This window comes from Saccopteryx leptura, chromosome 1, assembly GCF_036850995.1.
Source record: "Saccopteryx leptura isolate mSacLep1 chromosome 1, mSacLep1_pri_phased_curated, whole genome shotgun sequence".
NCBI lineage: Eukaryota > Metazoa > Chordata > Mammalia > Chiroptera > Emballonuridae > Saccopteryx > Saccopteryx leptura.
In genome coordinates this window covers 250,924,480-250,940,761 of record NC_089503.1, presented here as the reverse complement: position 1 = coordinate 250,940,761, position 16,282 = coordinate 250,924,480, and the positions used below count along the sequence as shown (strand labels likewise).

The 16,282-nt window shown below is 48.2% G+C and overlaps 1 protein-coding gene across 4 annotated transcripts; it reads right to left on the bottom strand.

Annotated features, from left to right (window-relative positions):
* Positions 1–202: 202 nt before the first annotated feature.
* Positions 203–16,042, bottom strand: ECSIT (ECSIT signaling integrator). 4 transcript variants are annotated; one of them, XM_066345447.1, is made up of 9 exons: positions 15,903–16,042; positions 15,101–15,245; positions 8,487–8,605; positions 7,711–8,128; positions 7,139–7,362; positions 1,613–1,670; positions 1,346–1,494; positions 1,070–1,175; positions 203–541 (listed from the first exon to the last, which is right to left on the bottom strand). In XM_066345447.1, exons 1-9 carry the CDS (start codon positions 15,939–15,941, stop codon positions 294–296), a joined length of 1,506 nt encoding a protein of 501 aa, XP_066201544.1. In that variant the 5' UTR covers positions 15,942–16,042; the 3' UTR covers positions 203–293. The 4 variants fall into 4 exon arrangements, with proteins under 4 accessions (XP_066201544.1, XP_066201571.1, XP_066201553.1 ...); XM_066345474.1 differs by having other exon boundaries at positions 15,105–15,245; positions 15,903–16,041; XM_066345456.1 differs by lacking the exon at positions 15,903–16,042 and adding an exon at positions 15,452–15,602.
* Between the last annotated feature and the right edge of the window lie 240 nt (positions 16,043–16,282).

The following is a 16,282-nucleotide window of genomic DNA, read 5'->3' as shown; positions in this document are numbered from 1 at the left end:
AGGGTTGGGGTTTTCCCCTCCACATCTTTATCCTGAGTGCACGCATGCTGGGTATGACAAGGGAAGGGTGGGAGTTGTCAGGTGAAAGCAGAGGGAAGCCTTACTGGTCAGTACCGGATGCTGGAGAGTTCTTGAAATGTCATGCCATCAGGCATTAAGGGGGTAAGAAGGCCACACTGTCAAAGCGGAAAGAACGCAGACCTAAACCTGAAAACTTTTATTTGCTGTACATTCCAAGGTCGTCTCATGCTTTCACACCAGTACAAGCCTATGTCCCTGCTCCTGCTCAGGCCTCAGGTCTGGCCCTGCTGCTGTCGCTGCTGATCATCTTCTTCTTCCTGCCCTTCAGGTGGTGGAGGAGATGGCTCATCCAGGCCTGAGGAAGACGCCAGGACCTCTCCGGTGGATGCTGCCAGGCGGAAGACCACGGGGATCTGGCCCAGGGCTGGATTGGTCTCCTGCAAGCCCTGGATCCATTTGGCCAGTGTGGCTTGGTCATGGGCACCCGCCATACATATGGCGAAGACAGGGCCTTCCTCCACTGTTGGGACAGACAGGTTCTCAGTTTGTGCATTGAGGACTACACACAGCAGCTCCACACCTCATGCCCACACCCCTCCCAGGGCAAGAGCAGGGGCTTTAAGCTCTCTTTCAATTTTCTTGAGTGTCCAAGCCTTTGCACAGGATATGTACTCTGCCTAGACTGCTCAATCCATGCCTCACAGATGTGAAGCCTCCTGGTTCTTTAAAATTCCATCAGAAAGTTCTCCCATGTTCCACCTGAGGCTGGGTGTTATTCTCTTCCCCTGAGACTCCAAGAATATAACTTGCTCTTTCCTCCACTGGCCCTGTCCTTGTCACACTCGGTAGCCAGCACAGAGGTTCTCCATGACAGAGAAATGACAGGCCTGGAGCCTCTCAGGTGTGTGTGTCTTGGTACTTGGGCATCTGCTGGGTCTGTGTATGGTAACTGGGCTGAGTTTCATTTCAGACTGGACCCATCCTTAGACCCCACAGGCCACACCTCATCCAGTGCCATGTTTGGAGTCCTGCTCACCCCAGTTTTTACCTTTATTGATGTCAAACTCATAGTCATCCCAGCCACTCCTCCCATAGTCCAAGTCCAGTTGCATCGGGTAGTAGAGGTTCCATTCCTCTGGAATCTCCTCCACTTCCTACCCCAGGGAGGGGTGGGAGTAGGCAATGTCAGAGGCCAAGGATCTTGCAGCCACCTGCAGCCTCCCCTCTACCATAGCCAGGAATTGTCACCCACCCCCTCCCAATCTATGAACCCTCAATAGTTCTCCGGGTGGTGCCATCCCCCCATTGCAATTTGTGCCCTCACCTTCTCCTCAGGGGGTGCCAAATCTGCTCTGAGAATGTGGTAGTAGACACATTTGTTGTGGAGCCACAGAGAGAAGGGACCCTCGACGAAAATAGGCCGGGCTGGGTTGTGGTGGGCCAGGGCAGCCTGTTGGTCAGGACTCTGGATACCTGGTGTGAAGATATGCATGCCCAAGGAGCTCTGGCTGAGGGGCTGTGTTCAAAGGCCCAGGTAGTCCACCCAATGGGCCTTGTAAGAACCCAGCTGCCCCCATGCGCAGGGCCTTACCTACAATATACTGGTTGGTGGGATCTGCTGTACCTGTGGAGTCTTTAGACAAAGGCATCTGCAAAACAGAGTAGAGGTGGAAGCTGGCAGCCCCCAGCCCCTATGGAGGAACTGGGGGAATGGGGGAGGGGGAATCCCTGTGAATTTTGGGCTTGTCTACTGGGTCTATACATGTTCCTCAGCCCACCCACCCATCCCAATTAGCATAATAGCCCCTAACATTTAAGATGCTCACATAGTGGGAACCCTAGAGCCCACTAGCCTGCATTAAAATTGGCTCTGCCATAGGCTGTGTGACCTTGACCAAGATGCTGTACCCGTGCCTCAGTTTCTCCAATTCAAATAGAGGTAATAACAGCACTTAATTGAGATGGTTCTAAAATTCCAAGAGCAGTGCCTGGCACACAGTAAATACTCAGTGCTTGTGGAATTTAGAAAAAAAAAATCTCAGACTATTCCAGTTAGGAGACCCAGAAGCAAATCAATGTTTGCCTCTGTGAAGGGCAGGGAGGGAAGGAATAACCCTTTTGTATCTTTTTTAGTTTTGTTTTTGTTTTTAGGTGAGAGTAGGGGGAGATAGACTCCTGCATGCACCTTGACCAGGATCCACCTGGCAATCCCATCTTGGGCCGATGCTCAAGTACTGAGCTCTTTCTAGTGCCTGAGGCTGATGTGCTCCAACAGAGCCATCCTCAGTTCCCAGGGCCATGCTCAAACCAACTGAGCCACTGGCTGCAGAAGGGAAAGAGATAAAGAGGGGAGAAGCAGATGATCACTTCTCCTATGTGCTCTGACTGGGAATCGAACCTGGGATGTCCATATGCTGAGCTGACGCTCTATCCACTGAGCCACTGGCCAGGGCCATCCATTTTCATCTTAATTTTATACACTAAATGTGACTCAAAAAACTAAATGACATTTAATTTTTTTAAAGTGCACATATGCTTTGCATTCTAAAAATGGACAAATGTTGGCACACACATCTTCCAGCCTTAAAAAGAATTCAGGTGGATCAATGAGTACATAGAATGGACCACCCATTATATTAAGTAAAATCCACAAAAGGCAAGGTGCAGAAGGTGTGTAATGCTTTGTCATTGGAGCACTTTAAAAAAAAAATTTATTGGGGTGACATATTAATAAAATTATATAGGTTTTTAAAAATTATATAGGTTTCAAGTGTACAATTCTAATGATATATCATCTGTATATTGCATTGCTTACCACCCAAAGTCAAATCTGTCCCCATATATTTGACCCACTTTAGGAGAAACACTTAAAAGTACATGTTTAAGGGTGGAAAAATATTTTGCTCTTTGGCCGTTTTACTAGACAATATATTTATACTGATTTTTCATGTCAAATTTAACATCATGGAGTTTCTATAAACAATTGTTTATCTTTTTCTCTCATCTTAAAAATCTTGGTTTCTATGAGCCATGCACTTAAAACATACCCATCAATATACATAGTTTTGATATTACTACTAACCATAATGCTAGGGGATTAAGTTCAAGATTTCTCTGCAGATCTTGTTTCTTAGAATATGTGCCACTAAGGATGGGCAGTCAAATGACAGTGATTTGAAAAATTGTTCTTCTCTCACTGGTTATGCAATCAATTAGGTACATAGCTTCATCCATTTCTGTCTTTTTCATTTTTTTATTTTATTTATTCATTTTTAGAGAGGAGAGAGAGAGAGAAGGGGGGAGGAGCTGGAAGCATCAACTCCCATATGTGCCTTGACCAGGCAAGCCCAGGGTTTTGAACCGGCGACCTCAGCATTTCCAGGTTGACACTTGATCCACTGCGCCACCACAGGTCAGGCCATTTCTGTCTTTTTTAATTTTGTTTTTAAAAATACACTGGCCCTGCCTGACCAAGCGGTGGCACAGTGAATAGACCATTGGACTGGAATGCAGAGGGACCAAGTCTAAAACCCTGAGGTTGAAGCTCTGGCTGGTTGGTTCAGTTGCAGAGCATTGGCCTGGCGTGTGAAGTCCTGGGTTTGATTGTTGGCCAGGGTGTACAGAAGCACCCATTTGCTTCTCCACCCTTCCCCTTCTCTTTTCTCTCTCTCTCTCTCTCTTCCCCTCCCGCAGCCAAGGCTCCATTGGAGCAAAGTTCGCCCGGGTGCTGAGGATGGCTCTGTGGCCTCCACCTCAGGCGCTAGAATGGCTCCGGTTGCAACAGAGCAACGCCCCAGATGGGCAGAGCATTGCCCCCTAGTAGGCATGCCAGGTGGATCCGGGTTTGGTGCTTGCAGGAGTCTGTCTCTCTGCCTCCCTGATTCTCACTTCAGAAAAATAAAAAATAAGTAAATAAATAAAAATAAAATAAAACCCCAAGGTTGCTGGCTTGAGTGTGGATTGTAGACATGACCCCATGGTCTCTGGCTTGAGCAAAGGGTCACTTGCTCTGCTGTGGTCCTTCAGTCAAGGCACATATTAGAAAGCAATCGATGAACAATTAAGGAGACTAAGGTGCCACAACAAAGAGGTGATGCTTCTCATCTCTCTCCCTTCCTGTCTGTCCCTATCTGTCCCTTTCTCTGTCTCACACACTCTCTCTCTCTCTCTCTCTCTCTGGCCCTGGCCAGGTGATTCAGTGGATAAAGGCATCCACCTGGTGTGCCAGAGGTCACAAGTTTGATCCCTTGTCAAGGTACGTACAAGAAGCAATCAATGAGTACACAACTAAATGGAACAACTGAGTTGTGAAAGGAATTCATTCTTCTCCCTCTCTCTTCGCCCCCTCAATGGTTGCTTGTTGTATATGCATTGACTGAGCAAGCCCAGGGTTTCAAACCTGCAACCTCAGTGTCCCAGGTCAACACTATCCACTGTGCCACCACAGGCCAGGCTCAATGGAAAAAAATTTAAAAATACACTAAGCATTTGCATACTTTAAAAGCCAACCCATATTAAAGAAACCTATGTTTCTCTTGCATTCCTGTTCTCTCTACCCCATCTCCTCTGCCTGCCTATAGATGATCATTTCTACCCATTTCTGGCTTATCTTTGCGAAACTAGAGATAGGTATATGCCAGGGGTCCGTCCCCAAACTACGGCCCGTGGGCCACATGCGGCCCCCTGAGGCCATTTATCTGGCCCCCACCGCACTTCCGGAAGGGGCACCTCTTTCATTGGTGGTCAGTGAGAGGAGCGTAGTTCCCATTGAAATATTGGTCAGTTTGTTGATTTAAATTTACTTGTCCTTTATTTTAAATGTTATATTTGTTCCCGTTTTGTTTTTTTACTTTAAAATAAGATATGTGCAGTGTGCATAGGGATTTGTTCATAGTTTTTTGTTTTTCTGTTTTTTACAGAGAGTCAGAGAGAGGGATAGACAGGGACGGAGAGAGATGAGAAGCATCAATCATCAGTTTTTCATTGCAACACCTTAGTTGTTCATTGATTGCTTTCTCATATGTGCCTTGACCGCGGGCCTTCAGCAGACCGAGTAACCCATTGCTGAAGCCAGCGACCTTGGGTCTAAGCTGGTGAGCTTTGCTCAAACCAGATGAGCCCAGGCTCAAGCTGGCGACCTCGGGGTCTCGAACCTGGGTCCTCCGCATCCCAGTCCTACACTCTATCCACTGCGCCACCGCCTGGTCAGGCCATAGTTTTTTTTTATAGTCCGGTCCTCCAATGGTCTGAGGGACAGTGAACTGGCCCCCTGTGTAAAAAGTTTGGGGACCCCTGGTATATGCACTTTTATTTTCCCTCCCTTCTTACACTAAAGATAGCTGATACCACTGTGCACACGTCATCCTTTGACTTTTCACAAAACTTTGATTGCAGTGCCACAGTCCACATGCACAATTCATTCTTTTTTTTTTTTTGTATTTTTCTGAAGCTGGAAACGGGGAGAGACAGACTCCCGCATGCGCCCGACCGGGATCCACCCGGCACGCCCACCAGGGGCTACGCTCTGCCCACCAGGGGGCGATGCTCTGCCCCTCCGGGGCATCGCTCTGCCGCGACCAGAGCCACTCTAGCACCTGGGGCAGAGGCCAAGGAGCCATCCCCAGCGCCCGGGCCATCTTTGCTCCAATGGAGCCTCGCTGCGGGAGGGGAAGAGAGAGACAGAGAGGAAGGGGGGGGGGTGGAGAAGCAAATGGGCGCTTCTCCTATGTGCCCTGGCCGGGAATCGAACCCGGGTCCCCCGCACGCCAGGCCGACGCTCTACCGCTGAGCCAACCGGCCAGGGCGCACAATTCATTCTTGATGGATACTTGGATTGTTTTTATTCTAAACCTGGCCAGTGTCAGTGATTTACCATGCTTTCAACCTTTCTGTATGTATTTTTCATAGTGAGGCAAGGGGGAAGTAGAATATTTATATGCACAGGATATATAATATATGCAAAACAAATATATATGGTATCTGCTTGCAAACACATAGGATCTCTCTGGAAGGGGACATGGAAGTGATCACCTCTGGGAGAGTTTGGGGGGCTAAAGGGCCAGGAGAGGAGAAAGCTCTTCACTGTGTGCTCTTGTCTACTCTTTGGCTTTTTAATGCATTGCTTTAGAAAAATGAAGAAATGAGTTAAAAACTACCTTGGTCTTCTCTCACCTGGATACTGCCTCACCCACTATCATACGCCGTCCCCTGCCCCCATCATACAACACCGTCCACATGGCTATTAGCAGGCACTTTTGAAATCACAATTCCTTCTAGAAACATGATTCCCACCCTATCCCTGCTCTAGGCTCTCTCCTCACTAACAGGTTCAAAAACAAGCTCTTGAACCCATCATCCTCCTAGCCTCTTCTCCCCAGCCCAACCCTCTGCACCAAAGGAACACCTTTCAGCATCTCCCCCAACCTTACAAGCCCTGGCCCATGTTCCTACCTCTTCCTGGAATACTCGTCTGGTCTCTCCTGTCCTAAGTCCAGTTTACCTTCACCTCTTCCAAAAAGCCCTCCCAGTTTTCTGCTCCTTCTGGGCTACCATGGCCCCCACGGCTTCTCCACCTTAGAACCAGTGGCTCTGAGGGAAACTTGTCCAGGGTTGGCCTCCATGACCAGACAAGTGCTGTGAGGGACTTAGGCTCTCTTTGGATCCCCGTGTGGGCTAGGATGAACAGGGGGCCCTCAAGACATGGTGGGGGAAAGGATGGAATATTTCATTTAGTCACTCAACAAACAACTGCTGAGCTCTGTGCCAAACCCTGTGCTGGGCCTTGGGAGACAAGAAAAACTGAGTCACAGTGATTGAGCAACCACATCAGTACAGGGAAGTGGTGGACAGGAAGGGGACCCTGAGGAAGGGACAGAGATTGTAAAAGGTGTAGACCCACAGAAGAAACTGGCACAGATCGCTTAAGGAACAGAAAGGAAAGCAGATGCCTGGATTGTAGTACATGTGGGGGGAGGGGGGGAGGAGCAGAGGTCAGAGACCAAGCTGTGGTAAGGAGTGACAGCCATAGGGATCTAGCAGAGAGCTCAGCTTGGAGTCATGGCCTGTTAGGCTATGTAAAGAGGAGCCCAGCCCTGGGGGTGTGGACATGGGTGGATACCTGATAGATGGTGACCCTGGCGCTGAGGTCAGGCTCTATGTGCCGCAGGCCCAACCTGGCCAGGTCCACAGGGTCCTGAGGCAAGTCCCGGGGCACAGGGAAAGGGTTGACATTCTTGAAGCGGGCAAACCACAACTTCATGCGCACGAACTTAAGCATAGGGTAGCTTTTGCGCCCAAATATCTGAAGCAGCAGGAACTCCGTCTCCTTGTTGGGCATCACCCCTGTGCCAGATGGATGGCAGAAGAGCCTCAGGGAGGGGGCAAAGAGGGAAGACATGGGGACATGGGACATAGAGCAGTGGAGGGGCCCAGAACCAGGAAGAAATTATAGAGATGGCCAAATGGAAAGAAGCAGAGACAGGGAGATTAGAAGTCAAGGAGTTGATGCCAGAGAGAGAGGAGAGAATCCAAGAGAAATGAGTCAGAAGGAGAGAGGAAAGATATGAGAGACAAAAAGAGAGATTGGGGGGGGGGCAGGCCACACAGAGAAGACATGCATCAGAGACATAGAGGGCCCAGACGTGGGGGTGGGAGGCAGCCACTCCCTGAACCTGAGCCTGCTGGCCTCACCGTGGTTCTCCATCTGCTCCAGGACAGCAATCCCACACTCCTGCTGTCGTGGATAATGAATAAAGATTTTCTGAAAGATGCTGCGAGGTTGGAAGACCTCCTTGGGGAAGATGTCAAGCAGCATGTTGTAGACAGTCAGGTCCCGCTCGACGCCGTACTCCCGCATCTTGCGCAGAGCCAGGTAGATGAAGTCAACATGGCCCCGCTTGTGCACATTGTGCTGCCCGAAGTTCTGCACGGCTCGTATAAAGCTGGCTTTGTCCTGGGCCCCACCTGGCGCCTGTCCAAACAGCTCTTCATGCGGTGACAGGGCCTTGGTGGGCCCTTGCAGGGGCTCAGGTGGGCTTGGGACCGGAGACGAGTCGGAGCTGTGGATGGCTGTGCTGCAGTGGAGGCCTCGAGAAGCCTGGGAGGGTACCTGGGGACAGAGAGCCACTGCTGGAATCTGGTCCCTCCCAATGCCCCTCAAGGACTGCCGGCCGGTTTTTCTTGGGAAAGGTGCCAGTGGGCATCCTAAAGGGGCTCTGAAGACGTGTGCTGTGGCTACAAACCCAAGATCAGGCACTGTTACAGACTGTAAGAACACAATGGGAAACCCCCATGGAGGCAATTCGACAACATTCACCATAAGGACAAGCACACATCCTGCATCTGACATTTAAATCTGACAGCTCTAAACACACCTGCACTGGCCCTGGCTGAGTAGCTCAGTTGGTTAGAACATCGTCCTGATATGCCAGGGTTGCAGGATGAATGACTGCTTGGCTGGTAGTTACCTGAGAGAAGGGGGCTCCCGTGAGGGCAGCGCTACAGATGCCTCCCCAACCCCGAGAAAGGCCCCGGGCTAGCAGGATGGCTTGGGTCCAATTCATGCCTCCGATTGTTGGACAACCACCTGCACAAAAGAGAAGAGACAGCATCAGACTGGAACTCTACCCACTAATGAAGATGAAACCTCTCTTGGGTGGAGGCCACAACCAGACTAAATAAATAGGTAGCTCACCAGTCCCACTTGTTTCCTTATCCATAAGATAGAGCTTATATGACTTAATTAAGAGTCCTTGCATGATTCACTATCTAGAGGAATTTGCTGTAATGGTCCCTCTTCCTACCAGGTCATTTTTTAACTTTAGTCACATGCCATACAGTACACACTTTTTTTTTTTTAAAGCAAGGGGGGTGGGGTGCAGACAGGGACAGACATACAAGAAGGAAGAGAGATGAGAAGCATCAACTCCAGTTGCGACACCTTAGTTGTTCATTGATTTCTTTCTTATATGTGTCTTGACTGGGGGGGCTCCAGTTGAGCCAGTGACCCTTTGCTCAAGCCAGCGACCCTGGGTTTCAAGACAGCAACCTTTGGGCTCAAGACAGAGATCTTTGGCCTCAAGAGAGTGACCACAGGGTCATATCTATGATCCTATGCTCAAGCCGGCAATCTTGCACTTAAGCCAGATGAGCCTGCGCTCAAGTCAGCAATCTTGGGGTTTTGAACCTGGATCCTTAGCATCCCAGGATGACACTCTATCCACTGTGACACCATCTGGTCAGGCCACCTTTTTAAACTATAAAGTTCAATGTTTTATTTAAAAATATGTTCAGAGTTATGCAACCATTACTGTAATCATTTTTGTCACTCTGAATAGAAAAGCTATGCCCCCCATTAACCATCACTTTCATTTCCCCTCATCCTCAACCCTAAACCAGTAATCAACCATCTCTATATATTTGCCTCCTCTGGGTATTTCATGTAAATGGAATCTTATGATATATGTTCTTTTGTGGCTAGCACCATTCACCATCTTTACAAAGTTTATCCATATTGTAGCATGATTCTGACTTCATTCCTTTTAAGTGCCAACAAATTTCGATCATATAGCCTGACCTGTGGTGGCGCAGTGGATAAAGCATCTACCTGGAATGTTGAGGATGCAGTTCAAAACGCTGGGCTTGCCTGGTTAAGGCACATATGGGAGTTGATGCTTCCTGCTCCTCCTCTCTTCTCTCTCTCCTCTCTTAAATGAACAAATTTTTTAAAATCTTTTAAAAAAATTTTTGTTGTATAGATAAAGTTTTATTTAGCTGTTCATCAATTTTTTTTTTTTTTAATTAAGTGAGAGACAGGGAGGTGGGGAGGCAGAGAGACAGACTCCCACATGCACCCTGACCAGGATCCACCTGGCATGCCTTCTACTGGGCAATGCTCTGCCCATCTGGGGTCGCTGCTTCATTGCTTGGCAACCAAGCTATTTCAGTGCCTGAGGAAAGGCCATGGAACCATCCTCAGCACCCAGGACCAACTTGCTCAAACCATTTGAACCATGGCTGCAGGAGAGGAAGAGAGAAAGAAAGAAAGAGAAAGGAGGGGTAGAGAAGCAGATGGTCACTTCTCCTGTGTGCCCTGACCAGGAATTGAACCTAGGACTTCCACATGCCAGGCCGATGCTCTACCACTGAGCTAACCAGCCAGGTTCAGCTGTTCATCAATTGATGCACATTTGGGTTGTTCCTACTTTTTTACTATTTTGACTAATGCTATGAACACTCATGTAGAAATTTATGTGTTAACATGTGTTTACACTTCTTTTGGGTATATACTTAGAAGTCATATTGCTGGGATATATGTAACTCTACGTTTAACATTTTGGGAAGCCCCTGAAACTGTTTTACAAAGTAGCTGCACCCATTTCACATGCCTGCCAGCAATGTATAAGGGTTCCCGTTTCTCCACATCCTTCCCAATACTTATCTATGTTTTTGACAACAGACATCTTATTGAGTATGAAGTGGTATCTCCCTGAGGTTTGGATTTGTATTTCCCTAATGATTAATGATGCTGAGCATCTTTTCATGTGCGTATCTTCATTGGAGAAACGTCTATTTAGGTCATTTGTCCATTTCTAAATTAGGTTATTTTTCTTTTTATTTTTAAGTTCTTTACATACTCTGGACGCTAGACCCTTATGATTTAAAAATAATTTCACCCATTCTTTGGATTGTTTTTGTACTTCCTTGTTGTTATCATTGCAGCACAAGTTTTAAATTCTGATAAGGTCAAATTTGTTTTTCGTTTATAGCTGTTTCTGATATTTTATCTAAAATATATACCACGGCTGAGCCTGTCCTGCAGTGTCGCAGTGAATAAAGCATAAACCCTGAATACTGAGGTTTCCAGTTTGAAACCCCTGCTTGCCTGTCAAGGCACATATGGGAAGAAACTGAGTTGATGCTTCCTGTTCCTCCTCCCCTTCTCTCTGAAATCAATAAATAAAATCTTTAAAATATATATATATATATATATAAAAATAAAAAACCATTGCAGAGCCCAAGATCATGAAGATTTACTTCTATGCTTTTAGCTTACATTTAAGTCTATGATACACTTTGAATTTTTGTGTATTGTGTGAAAAATGGGTTCACTTCTTGTGGGTAACCAGTTATACTAGTACTATTTGTTGAAGAGACTATTATTTCCCTATTTTATTGTGTTAGTACTCTTTTTTTAAATTTTTATTTATTCATTTTAGAGAGGAGAGAGAAAGGGAGAGAGGGAGACAGAGAGGGAGAAAGAGTGGAGAAAGAGATAGAGAGAGAAGGGGGAGGAGCTGGAAGCATCAACTCCCATATGTGCCTTGACCAGGCAAGCCCAGGGTTTCAAACCGGCGACCTCAGCATTTCCAGGTCGACGCTTTATCCACTGCGCCACCACAGGTCTGTGTTAGTACTCTTGCTGAAAATCAATTGACCATAAATGTAAAGGTTTATTTCTGGGCTCTCAATTCTTCTTCATTGATCTATATGTTGAGCCTTACGCCAGTACCACAGTTTTGGTTATCGTAGTTTTATAAGTTTAAAATCAGGAAGTATAGGTCCTCCAACTTTGTTCCTTCTTTTACAAGATTGTTTTGGCTATTCCTGCTCTATTGCAATTACATAAAAATTTTAGAATCAGCTATCAGTTTCTGCAAAAAGTCAGAGGGATTCTGATAGGGATTGTGTTGATTCTATAGATTGATTTGGGAAATACTGGTATCTTTTTTTTGTTTGTTTTTTGTATTTTTCTGAAGTTGGAAACGGGGAGGCAGTCAGATAGACTCCCTCATGCGCCCAACCGGGATCCACCGGCATGCCGACCAGGGGGCAATGCTCTGCCCATCCTGGGCATTGCTCTGTTGCATCCAGAGCCATTCTAGTGCCTGAGGCAGAGGCCATAGAGCCATCCTCAGCACCCAGGCTAACCTTGCTCCAATGGAGCCTCGGCTGTGAAAGGGGAAGAGAGAGACAGAGAGGAAGGAGAGGGGGAAGGGTGGAGAAGCAGATGGGCGCTTCTCCTGTGTGCCCTGGCAGGTAATTGAACCCAGGACTCCTGCACGCCAGGCCGACGCTCTACCACTGAGCCAACCAGCCAGGGCTTGATTTGGGAAATACTGGTATCTTAATATTAAGTGTTGCCTGACTAGTGGTGGTGCAGTGGATAGAGCATTGACCTAGGATGATGCTGAGGTCCCAGGTTCAAAACCCCAAGGTTGCCAGCTTTGATGTTGGCTCATCAGCTTGAGCACAGGTTCACCAGCTTGAGCATGGGGTCACTGGCTTGAGCAAGGGGTCACTGGCTCAGCTGGTTTTTCTCTCTTGCTAAAACCTAAAAATAGCCTGACCAGGCTGTGGCACAGTGGATAGAGTGTCAGACTGGGACACAGAAGACCCAGGTTTGAGGCCTCAAGGTCCCTGGCTTGAGCATGGGCTCATCTGGTTTGAGCACGGCTCACCAGATTGAACCCAAGGTCACTTGCTTGAGCAAGGGGTCACTCAGTCTGCTGTAGCCCCTGGTCAGGGCGCATGTGAGAAAGCAATTAATAAACAGCTAAGGTGCCACAGTAAAGAATTGATGCTTTTCATCTCTCTCCCTTCCTGTCTGTCCCTATCTGTCCACCTCTGTCTCTGTCTCTGTCACAAAAAAGAAAAAAAAAATTTTTTTTACATTAGGTTCTTTTTATGTTTTAGTGAGAGATGGAGAGAGACAGAGAAAGAGAGCAGGACAAGACAGACAGGAAGGGAGAAAGATGAGAAGCATCAATTCTTCGTCATGGCACTTTAGTTGTTCATTGATTGCTTTCTCGTATGTGCCTTGATGGGGGGAGGGGGGTTCTCCAGCCAAGCCAGTGACCTTGGGCTTCAAGCCAGTGACCTTTGGGCTCAAGCCAGCAACCACTGGGTCATGTCTGTGATCCCATGCTCAAGCTGGCGACCCCGTGCTCATGCCAGATGAGCCAGAGCTCATCTTGAGAGTTTTTGAACCCTGGTTGTCAGTGTCCCAGGATGATGCTCTCTACACACTAAGCCACCACCTGGCCAGGCTTTGTGTTTTTTTTGTTTTAAGGAGAGAGGAAGGGAGTAGGAAGGAAGGGAAAGAGGAGGGGGAGGGGAGGTTGGGAGAGAGGAATATTAATATGTTCTTGTATGTGCCCTGACCAGGAATCAAACCACCAACCTCTGAGGTTTGAGACAATGCTGCAACTAACTAAGCTATTTGGCCAGGGCAAGAACCTAATTTAAACCTTTGCTATTCAAAGTGTGTTCCAGGGATCAGCTATATTGGCACCTTCATCTGGGAGTTTGTTGGAAATGAAAAACCTCAGCCCTAATCCAGACCTACTCAATCAGAATCTGTATTTTAACCAGAGTCCAGGTTTCTTCTATGTGTGTTAAAGTCGGAGAAGTTATCTATGTGCTGATGGATCCAATGTTTATCGCCATCCCTCAGCTCCAGCCTGCATACCTAATTGCTACTTTGACATATACCCAGCCGTCTCAAACTTAATTTACTCCAAACTGTTATCCCTGCTTAAACTTATTCCTCCCTATCATTGATACCACCAATTCCTAGTCATTCAGACCTAAAACCTAGGAGTCACTGCTGAGTACACTGTGTTCCTCACTTCCCCATGTAATCTAATCCATCGAGTAGCCCTGGTGACTACTTCCAAATTCATCTCAAATGCACCCATTTTTCTCCATCTGCAGGCCAGCACCCCAATGATCTCTTTCTCAGCCTCCTACTTCTTTTCTTACTCGCCTTCAGTCAGTTCTCCCTACCTTGGTGAGAGGGAAATTTAAAAATATGAACTAATTGCAGCATCCTTATTAGAAATGCCTAAAATTGTTAATGGTAAAATCATAAAATCAGACAGGGTCTACTACTCAATTCTCTTTTTTTTTTTTTTCCAGAGACAGAGAGAGAGTCAGAGAGAGGGATAGATAGAGACAGACAGACAGGAATGGAGAGAGATGAGAAGCATCAATCATCAGTTTTTCATTGCGACACCTTAGTTGTTCATTGATTGCTTTTTCATATGTGCCTTGACTGTGGGCCTTCAGCAGACTGGGTAACCCCTTGCTCAAGCCAGAGACCTTGGGTCCAAGCTGGTGAGCTTTGCTCAAACCAGATGAGCCCGTGCTCAAGCTGGCGACCTCGGGGTCTTGTACTTGCGTCCTCCGCATCCCAGTTCGACGCTCTATCCACTGCGCCACCGCCTGGTCAGGCATACTACTCAATTTTTATCACTCGCAGCTCCAGTTACACCATTTCTTAAATAAGCTAAGTTTATTCTAGTCTCAGTCTTTGCACTTGCTTTTCCTTCTGTTTGGAAATTTCTTCCCACAGATTAGTAGTACATAGCCATCTCTGGTCATCCAGGCCTGTATTCAAATGAAAGGCCTTCCCTGACAGCTGCTCCACTCCCTATGTAAAGCCCTCATTGCCCTGATGAATGCATTTTTTCTTAATTGTATTTTTCTGAAGTGAGAAGCAGGGAGGCAGAGACAGACTCCTACATGCTCCTGACTGGGATTCATCCGGCATGCCCACCAGGGGGTGAATACTCTGCCCATCTAGGGCATTGCTCCATTGCAACTGGAGCCATTCTAACGCCGGAGGGGAGGCCATGGAGCCATCCTCAGCTCCCGGGCCAACTTTGCTCCAATGGAGCCTTGGCTGTGGGACGGGAAGAGAGAGACAGAGAGGAAGGAGAGGGAGAGGGGTGGAGAAGCAAATGGGAGCTTCTTTTATGTGCCCTGGCTGGGAATTGAACCCGGGACTTCCATACACCGAGCTGAAGCTCTACCGCTGAGCCAACCAGCCAGGACCTGATGAATGCATTTTCAGCAACTACTACCATAGGAAATCATTGTTCTTTTTATTTCTGACTTATTCAATGTCTGGCTCCCCCAGGAATGGGAGGATTTTTGTCTGTCTTCCTCATGTCTGTGTCTCCAGCACAGTGCCTGGTAGATGACATGTGCCTAACAAGTATCACTGGAATGGGAAGAAAAACCAAATTTCTACAAAATGTCAATAATCTACAAATCTGAACCCCGTGGTGGGATGTACCTACAGCAGTTCTGAGGCTGGCTCCCAGGACTCTGGGTTCGTTTGGAGAAATAGGCAGAAGCGGGTTCGAATTCCAGCCTAACTGCCCACCTGCGGCGTGACCTCGGGAGAGAGCCTTAACCTCTCTGAGCCTCAGCTGTCTCATCTGCAAAATGGGAGTTGAAAAGACGTGAGAAAGTGGGTACACGAAGAGCGGCCTTTCTTGGCACGTCCCCGCCCCGCCCCCCAAAAGGTCATGGTACCCTGGCCCAGCAACCGGGTCCCACTGGGGCCGCCCTCCCGTGCTGCCGACCCAGAACGGGCCATTCCGGGGATTTGCAGTTTCCGCTCGCCTTCCCACATGCAACCTACCTAGCAAGGCGGGCGGCCGTGGACTTAGAGCCAGTTGATTCTTGCCGCTGGGCGCCGCCATGTTGCCCGGAGAGCTTCCGGGTCACGGGCAGCCAAAGGAGACAGCAATTCAAGAACGCGGGTTTAAAGAGACCCCGCCCAAAGAGGAGCACCAGTAAGAAGAGGGAACGACGTGGTACTGCCTCTTAACTAGCCAGGCCCCGCCCCTAACAAGGCAATCCTCATCCTGATTTGGGAATTGAATATGGCTGGGAAAAGAGGGACTAGATCGTCCAGGGCTGGAAGGCTGGACTTGGGGGGCCATTAACCCAGCTGGCGGCCCCGGTTTTCCCACCTGAAATGTGTGTAAGGGTGAAAGTACTCCCATGTGTGTGAGAATTGCAGCGTCTGGGTCCCTGGATTTGTACCTTTCTTTGCTGTAGGGCTGTGATCCCCGTTATAATCACTTTACCTCCCAGCACGGCGACATTAGAGATGGTGCAGCTGGCATCAACTCCGATGGCTGTAGGAGCTGGGTAGTCGGACAGAGGAAGCATCGGGAGTGTCTACAGAGCAGTGACTCTCCCCGCTGGTCCCTATGGCGCCCCCTTTCGTGGTTCAGCCTCCTGACTTCACCTGGTGCCAGCTTCTGGGCGTTCAGCCAATGCGTGTTCCACAGCTCCAGCCGGCCTGGGAGGGCCTTGGACTCACGCAAACGCTTCCAGGGAGTGCGGGGGCGGGGCCGGAGGGCCGTACCTCCCCCCTTCCCCTTTGTCCCTACGTGCCTGTCCATCTTCTTCCTGGCCGTCAGCGCCTTCAGGCGGTACAACCGGCTCCCTGCTCTTCGTGGAG